At 39.9% G+C, this 8,626-nt stretch overlaps 2 protein-coding genes across 3 annotated transcripts in view; one reads left to right on the top strand and one right to left on the bottom strand.

The window, feature by feature from the left end:
* slc38a7 (solute carrier family 38 member 7) overlaps window positions 1-1,881 on the top strand; it is a 13,120-nt gene extending 11,239 nt beyond the window's left edge. For both annotated transcript variants that reach the window (XM_085268794.1, XM_085268802.1), the window contains exon 12: window positions 111-1,881. In XM_085268794.1, the coding sequence (XP_085124920.1) occupies window positions 111-213 (103 nt within the window). In that variant the 3' untranslated portion in view covers window positions 214-1,881. The remainder of the gene's footprint in view (window positions 1-110) is intronic.
* LOC146583234 (lysosomal protective protein) lies at window positions 1,843-7,020 on the bottom strand. Its single transcript, XM_085268783.1, has 11 exons — window positions 6,724-7,020; window positions 5,468-5,579; window positions 5,245-5,382; window positions 4,993-5,151; window positions 4,787-4,878; window positions 4,416-4,500; window positions 4,174-4,326; window positions 3,946-4,091; window positions 2,883-3,045; window positions 2,716-2,805; window positions 1,843-2,631 (listed from the first exon to the last, which is right to left on the bottom strand). The coding sequence occupies exons 1-11, from the start codon at window positions 6,891-6,893 to the stop codon at window positions 2,548-2,550; spliced, it is 1,392 nt and encodes a 463-aa protein (XP_085124909.1). The 5' UTR covers window positions 6,894-7,020; the 3' UTR covers window positions 1,843-2,547.
* Window positions 7,021-8,626: the final 1,606 nt, after the last annotated feature.

Raw genomic sequence — 8,626 nt, 5'->3', positions numbered from 1 at the left:
CTTTTTAAAGTTTCTTTAATCTTTTGACATTGGAGCCACATGATTCACTGTCATTATTGCAAAAAAAGTTATCCATGCTCAGACGGATGTATTTCCTCTCTCTCTCACAGCTGGCACGGGCTGGTGATCTTCAGTGTCGCCATGGTTACACTTGGAGCGTTCATATTTGGCCTCACCACGACAAACTCCATCTACCAGGACGTCGTCAACTGAAGGGAATAATTTTCACGAGCCGGTGCTGCTCTCAGGCCTCTGGATGATACAAAGCGTCTCATGACCAAAGAAAAAAAACAACAACAAAGACAAACATCACCTGCTCCGTACTGACATGAAGGTCTAGAGAGTTTTGTTCAATTGGGGAGTCACCCCGTCATGCTGAGGGAATTCAGACGCTTCTAACAGCATGTTTCATGTGTTTTACTGTGTCATTATTTCCAGAGGGGACACGCACTCCTTACTCCCCTCTGTGGATGTAACAATGACACGTTCCTGTTTACAAGAGCCGAAGGACTTAATCAGATTGATTTTAACAGAAGAATTGTACCACTTTGTGTAATTTAATTAGCATGTCATAATGTAATTCATGTTCAGTACTAATTATGTCGCTGCTAATAGTTTGTCTACTCATCAGTGTAAAAAAAAACAAACTGGATTAAGTGATACGTTACCACAGTAGGACAAAGCATATTAAATGTATGTAAAGGCGTAGACTGGCATTAATGCAGAGCCAGGGCAGTTTGATTATGAGGTTTTCAATTATAGGGACAAAACAACCAAACATACTACACTTTAAAACTGATTTAAAAATGAGTTACTTTTTTTTTTTGTTTATTGGTTTGTGTAATTTATTGTGTTACAGTACAAGGTAGTTTGACAACTGAATTTTAGATTAGATTGGACTAGATTAGATTATTTGTACAAATGAGCAAAAGCCTACAACGATATGCTCATTGAAGCCAGTGTGTAAAACAGGGTGAAAAGGGCAGCTCGGTATCTGCACAAATGAGCACCACCTCCACAGGTTTGTAAAGAGAGGGAAGGATGTAACCTACAAAGCATTCACTTTGCACTTTATTTACACGAAAGGGTTTTAAGACACGACAGGAAGGAAACTGAGCAAACTGCACATGTGACATTTTAAGTTAAAGAAATAATTTTAGTTTTTGTTTGCCTCAAACCAAAGTGGGAGCTTTTTTTTTTTTTTTTTCTTCTTCAAATATCCCAACACTAAAGATATACAGAGCACAGATCACTGACATGGTTAAACTACGTCAAATGACTTTACCCCTCATCTTTGTACCAACTGTAACTTTAATAACCATTTTTGCAGTACATGTTTTTTTTTTTTTTTTTTTGTGACTCTGATTTCATGTTTATGTAGTTATATTTTTCCTGTTTAATGAAACCCAGCAAGTACTTTTGTGAACACAACTGACAAAACAGAAAAAAGGGACTGTCAGAAACACGGGTATGCTACATGAGACTGCTGGACGGACATTTATCATAGTTGTGAAGAAAAACTACAAAATCAAAATTTCTTAAAATACTAAGTGCTGGGATACTTTTTTTTTTCTAGACAATCATTGTTATGATCATTTTTTTTTATGGTTTGGTGCTTTAACTTGTGTGTCAAACTTAATTTATCGATGATCAGCTGCATTAACACCACTGATTAACAAAGCATTTGCTAATCACAATCATGTCCCTGTTGTCTCATAAAAGTGACTTGAAAATATGTTAATGGGAAGATTTGGTAGAAATATTTTAGTGAACATTCAATGCTACTTCAATAAATGAAGTGTAGTTAAAGCATGTGAATAAATGTAGACTGCTCAAATCTCATGAGTTGAACAAAAAATTTAATAAAAGACATTGAATTCACTTCATCGACTTACAGTTTTTGATCGGAGTTAAGACATCAGACAACACGTTTAAAAAAAAATCCTTTTACATTGTTCTTTTAACACGTCAACCATAAGGACGAAAAAAACATTTACATAAGTGCCACAGACAGTACTTTATATACTATTAAAGTTCAGCATCAAATATCTGGACTCAGATCTGTCTGAGTCAATGAGAAGAAGCTTTGCAGAAACCACAGGATGCAGATGGTTCTTTTATACACAAGTAGCTCCTGAATTTCCTGACAAAAATGGTAAAAATACACACATACCAGCAGCTTTGGAGAGGGTTTGTGACCAAATCAGTTAATTTCAATCTAAACGAACACAAATTTCACCCATAAAAACTGAGATTGAGGGAAAAACAGTTATAACCATTTAACAACTATGGGTTATTCATTTCTTTGTTAATTTGATTAATTAAACTTTTGGGCACGCCCCCACCCCACAAAAAAAACAAAACAAAAACAAAGAAAGTGTTCTCCATTTGTTCTGTCAAGAGCCAGACACAGCTGACAGCCTTGACCTATTAAAAGTGGAGGTAACTGAAAATGAACAAGTGCAGTACCAAAGAGTCATTTTTACATCCCAAATTTATTTCCCTGAGAACAACAATAACAAATAAAGAAAAAGTACATTCTCCGACTCAGTAAGGGGAATTTGTTATGAAAGACTGAAACATGTGGAGAGCTGGACCCGGAGCCCACTGAGGAACCATGTGACCTGCACCCTGAAACAGATCAAAGCAGTATTTTGAGTAACTGCGACATCTTCACATAAAACAAACCGACAATGCAAAAGCATTAATGCTTACCTTAACAGTCAGAAAAGTGATGTTTCCAAACATCTGATAAAAGCCAGCAATTTGGTCCTCATGAATCCAGGTTTGGTATTTAGTAGTTGCCTAAGAACATTTTAGTACAAGTAGTGCCTGTCATTGGTGTGAAAAAGTATAATTTATGAATGTAGAATTAAAGCTACCTTCAAGCCGAGATCCTCCACGAACCACTGGTCGCCCAGAAAGTTGCAGGCCATGTCGGTGTCTCCGTTATAGACGAGCGCACGGAGGCCCAGAGAGAGCAGCTTCAGGTACACGTCCTTCATTGTTGCATACAGCACTTTGTACTGCGCTCCAACTTTATCACTGCAACAAATACATACTTATCACGGAAATCACACTATGCTAATTACAATCATACTCTGCATTTAGTCATTAGTTATTCATTTGTGCTTTTTTTGTCCTGTCTACCTCCCCTCACCCCCATTGGTAGTGTCAGCTGGCCGCCCCTCCCCGAGCCTTCTTCTGCTGGAGGTTTCTTCCTGTTAAAAGGGAGTTTTTTCTTCCCACTGTCACCAAGTCCTTGCTAACAGGGGGTTGTCTCATTGTTTGGGTTTTTCTATTATTTTAGGGTCTTTACCTTACAAAAGAAAGTACAACAACAGGAGGCTGTTGCCTGATTTGGTGCTATATAAATATAACTGATCTGAAGTGAACTGAACTAAGATAATGCTTTAAATGCGAGGGCCCTGGAAAGTTATACTGCCTTTGAGAAAGGTGTAGATTTCTTAAAAAGTGAAACTTAATCTTCATTTCGCCTTCCATCAACACCACCGTCCACACCAGGATTTATTTGAACTTGCTGTTATTGGCAGAAATGCTGATATATGTGAGGATGTATACATATAGAAGCCTCAGTGTCTGAGTTTATTATTATTATGATGATGATGATGATGATGATGATGATGATGATGAGGAACAGCCCACCATTAGAGAGCCACAGTCATGTGTTTACACACTTTCTGGAAATCCAATAAACTTCACTTCTCAAATATCACTGTGTGTGTGTCTCCTATATGATATATTTAACTGACATTTTTTATTGTAACAACCAACAATTTATACAGGAAAATGATGACTATTAACAAGGTTGCACAAACTTTCGCATCCCACTGTATTCAGTAAAACTTCAACAAAGAGGACTTGAGGTGCACACATAACATTATTTATCACCAATTTTGGAATAACCAGAAGATTTTGCCGTACCTGCAGATATCCCAAGGAGGCAGGATAGCTGGAATGTGCAACGCTTTCCTCACGTCACCTCTGTTCAGCCAGTTCATCTGGGCTGTGCTGTTGATGCAGGGTGGGACTTCACCCAGAGTGGTGGAGGAACTTCTCTGTGCTGAAAACTTCAATAAACACTATCATTAAAACCCAGGACAAGTGAAGGACAGACATGGAGTGCACGAAAACTTGTTTTTGGAGGGTTACCTTGTGTGTATGTGGGTGATTCCTGTAGTTCCTAAACAGAAGACTCATGGTCCTCTCATAGACTCTACTGGATCTTCTCTGACCTTCACAATCCAAGTAAAGGGCGTACTCATTAAGTCCACTATTATAGACGAGACCAAAGGCCACGTTTACCTGTAAAGGAGACAAAGTAGTATATGTCTGAAAGACTTAAGTCAACATGAGAAATCCCCAGTTGATTAAGGCAACAGTGAACACGTTACCAGTACTGTGCATGTCTCAGAACTGGAGTTGTAGAAATTGCAGGTCCCATCCTTACAGCAATTTATGTTCAGGTCACGCCACAAACTGCACAAGAAACAGCTCTGCATCAGCTCTGTGCAAATGATCTCTTAACTTGAAGGCAGATTACTTCTGTCATATTTTTATATGAAGAATGATATTAAAATGTAAAAATGATATGCTTCCCAGCTCCTGACTTTAATAGGAAAAACAATCTAAGTGATCAGATATTTTTTTATGTAGCAACTCAAGAGAATTCATCTCGTGTGTAATGGAGCATGCAAACAATAAACACCATTTCTTTTTAAAGCCATTCCTTCATAATAAAACAAGAAGCCTTGGCAAAACTTACTCTTCTCCAAAGAGGCCGTGGTAGTAACCAAAGTAGATCAGTGACTGGTCATTGAGATTAAAGCTGCTGAGGCCGTTTCCCACTGCAAAGCCCTGGAAACAAGAAAATGCATCATTTTAAACCACATCAGTGGGCACAATATAGAGGAACAACTTCTCCTTCATCATGAAACTACATTAGGACATGAGGCAGATGAAGTGTCTCACTTTAAAGTTTATTTTGGCTTTTCCCGTGGCCACAAGGAGGCTGAGTGTTGGCGCATAAATTCCACCGTAGCTCTCCCCGAAGATGAAGAACTTGTTCTGACTGAAGTTTGGGAACTTGGAGAAGAAATTCTGCAGGGCTTTGTAATTATCTTGGGCAACCTATGATAAACATTTCACATGTTTTTACATTTCACAATCACTTTTTCTTCCTTTGTAAAAATCTGCATTGGTTATTTAACACACTGAACTCACCTGGTCATCATCAGTTGCATATTTCTCATCATCAGAGTAGGAATATCCCACACCTACAGGAGACTCGACATACAGCACATTGGCAATCTTGTTCCAGCTGAATTTGTTCTCGTACAGCGTAGCCCCATCATCATTTACCTGAAAATCAGAGTCAAGACTTTTCTATTGAAATCCACTTTACTCAGTGCACGAGTGTAGTTATGCACACAGTGAGCAAACTCACATGAAATGGTCCATTCTCTGAGAGGAACCCATCCAGCGAGCTGCAGCCAGGGCCTCCGTTCAACCAGAGCACCAGAGGGTCTTTGACTGGGTCCCTCTGAGAAGTTACAAACCTGCAGGAAATCAGGACACAAGCTATCACAAACTCAAAGTTACTCTTTCCAACTAACTAGATAATCTCTTGTGAATAGTGAAAGCAGATCTGCAGGCAAGAACGAGTGTAATAAGGACCAATTGCTCCAATGCACTGTAACCTCAGAGCCAATACAATAATTGAGCTCAGAAAACCTTTGACACCACTCACACACCAGATAAGACCCAAGCTAGAACCACAAGGACAGTTTTGTTTATCTGCATCAAAACCCGTGATCTAAAGCTTTCCTTGAAGTTCCTCAGTGATTTGGTGTTTAAGTTCAAGAAACCTGCTCAACTGGTTTGTCTTTCTGATTCAGGATAACACAGGGTGCTGCTGCAAACATGAAGTCATGTTTACCAGGCTTACATGAACTACGCAAGGAAACGCATCATGTGGACAAAAGCAATAGAAGCATTTAGGTGTACCGCTTAGTTATTGAATCCAATAATGTAATGGGATTGTTTTATGGATTGTTGCGGGGCTCTTTAGTTCCAGTGAAGGAAAATTGTAATGCTTCAGCATTCCAAGACATTTTAGACAACTTTGTAGGCACAGTTTGGTGAAGGCCCTTTTCTGTTCCGGGATGGACCAAAGTCCATAAAGGTAAGGCCTGCACAGAGCCCCGACCTCAACCCCACAGAGCACCTTAGGGATGAACTAGAACTGAGACAGTGAGCCAGGTCATCTCCTCCGACAACAGTGTCTGACCTTACAAAAGCTCTTCTAGATGAATGGGCAAAAATTCCCCACAGACACACTCCAAAATCCTGCAGGAAGACTGAAAGCTGTAACATACCTGGGAAAATATATATATAGGTTTATTATGTAGGTGGCCCAGTACTTTTGTCCATATACACTCAGGGGTAATTAATAGACTCTGTGTTAGTGGGAAGAACGTGAAGGATGTACTTAGTTGTAATTAATATTATTATAAAAGCTGATTATGAGCCGATTCTTTTCCTTTTTTTTTTTTTAAACATTCGGGCTCTAAACTGAAAATTTAATCCGGCTCCCGTTGCAGATAATTAGTATAAGAGGTAAAAGCTCACAGAAACCACCGCGGTGTGGGCAACCTGTCATGCTCTGACGACGTTTCTGGCGCATTTACCACCGGTTCTTACCAGTAATGGAGAAACTTTCCAGGCCGTGCCTGCAGGTATCCTGACCACTGTCGGTAGTTCGGTTTGAACGTCATTCCGGGCAAGTGCGTCACTTCGTCCGGATTGTACTCAGCCCGCGAGCCGAGCGGAAACACGGCCAGCAAACACAGCAGCAGACCTCCACCGAGCATGGCTGAAGCCCGGGTCACGTCTCAAACACAAAACGAACCCCGAAAATAAATCCCTGCGCTCGGCGAGGAAAGAGGAAGAAGAAGCGTTCACTTCAACTTCCTCGATTACAGCTCCGCGTGAAACTGAACGTCATATGACCGGCGGGGTGGGTCACATGACTCACATGGCGCTGTCGAACACAAATATTGAAGTTTAGAAACAGGTATGAAGAATTTAAATGTCAGTTGTTGGTTGTTGGGTTTTTTTTACGTTTTTAGTTTCGTTTTCAGTTTTACTCTTTATTGTTGAAAAACTAAACTAACTTTTAGTTTTTAGTACTTTTACTGCTAGCTTTTTCTTTGTTATTTTTTTTGTAAAAAAAAAGGACATTCTTTATTTTTCAGAGTAGTTATAATAATAAAAATGTAGCTTTTTGAATGCAGTAGACATCCCGAATACGCCTAAGTATGACAAATCTGACAAGGGCTGAAACGATTCCTTGTTACCTTAATTTTGTTATATTTACTTTTAGTAGCATTGTTATAAAATATAATCCAAGTGCCTATTTGCTAAGTACATATTAAAGTGTAATATTAAAGGCCAGCTTTGAGGGTTTATACACTGTGTTTTAGGTCATGAGACTGCTTGGCGACATGAAATTGTGATAAACAGGATCTTTAGTGCAGACTTTCCAGAGAGTCTCGCTCATGTTTGTGCTGATAGATGATAACAACAGGAGACGACCTTCGGGCCGTGAGTGCCCGACGTGGGGAGCGGGGGTGTAGAGTATATTACACTCATCCTGTTGGTAATGCATTAGATTTTGCAGGAGGCTTCGCGCTGTGCACATCTCCCTCCCGGAAGGTTTTGTTGAATAAAGTATATATTTTGAATACACTGAGTTTGTGTCTTCTCTATCAAGCCTGAGGACAAAAGAATCGGGTCGATAGTACTCAATATCCAAAGCAACAACGGTGACAACAAAAGACAGTGGAGGAGCTGGTGAAGACGAGTGTCAGGGGTGCTTTGTGTGGACAGAAGAGTGAGAGGGGAGGTTTATGGGATATTAGTGAGGTCTGCAGTGATGTATGGTGTGGTTTTGTACTGCCATAAAGACAGGAGGCTGAACTGGAGGTGGCAGTGTTGATGATGCTTAGATGTTCATTGGGAGTGGCCAAGATGAACAAGATTAGAAAAAAATGAGTACATCAGAGGGATGTTGAATATAGAGGTGCCAGGCAGGAGGAAAACAGGAACACCTCAGAGAAGATTTGTGGATACCGTAAAGGAGGACATGCAGAGGGTTGGTGTGGCAGAAGAGGATGGCAGAGGAGGCAGATGATCATCTGTGGTGACCCCAAAAGGAAGCAGCTGAAAGAAGAAGAGGAAAGATGCTGGTAAAAGTGGAAGTTCAATTAAGTTAAAGCTTTTAAACCCAGAGTATGGGACACAGTGTGACCAGTTTAGAGTGGTGACTTTTGCACATGCAGTTTTTATTTTTGTTGTATCAAATAAATGCTTCAAAAATAACTACTCAGATAAGTGCCTGGGGCCATTTTAGGATGGAACAAATAGATTAGATGAGTTAAATGACAACTCTCTGCCAAAGGATTCCCAGCAGAGACATTTTGGGTGACCAAATTGAAATTTACTCCCAAGGCTTAAAAGCTGCTGTGTGGGGTTCTGCAAATTAGAGCTGATCAAAATGTAGAACATGGCCGTAGTACTAAAGGGGTACAAGGGAATTCAGTGC

Source organism: Mchenga conophoros, linkage group LG1 (genome assembly GCF_057382185.1).
Source record: "Mchenga conophoros isolate Kocher_MC1m ecotype Shallow Benthic linkage group LG1, M_conophoros_male_GT1.1, whole genome shotgun sequence".
Classification (NCBI taxonomy): Eukaryota; Metazoa; Chordata; class Actinopteri; order Cichliformes; family Cichlidae; genus Mchenga; species Mchenga conophoros.
This window is presented reverse-complemented; position numbering and strand designations above follow the sequence as displayed.

What these genes read in the sequence shown, in the direction of transcription:
- LOC146583234 (XM_085268783.1), bottom strand. Translation starts at nt 6,893, where the DNA reads ATGCTCGGTGGAGGTCTGCTGCTGTGTTTGCTGGCCGTGTTTCCGCTC. An exon ending in ATGCAACTGATGATGACCAG is followed by an intron (nt 5,152 to 5,244) that starts GTGAGTTCAGTG and finishes TGTTTATCATAG; the next exon opens with GTTGCCCAAGATAATTACAA. An exon ending in TGGAGGATCTCGGCTTGAAG is followed by an intron (nt 2,806 to 2,882) that starts GTAGCTTTAATT and finishes AAATGTTCTTAG; the next exon opens with GCAACTACTAAATACCAAAC.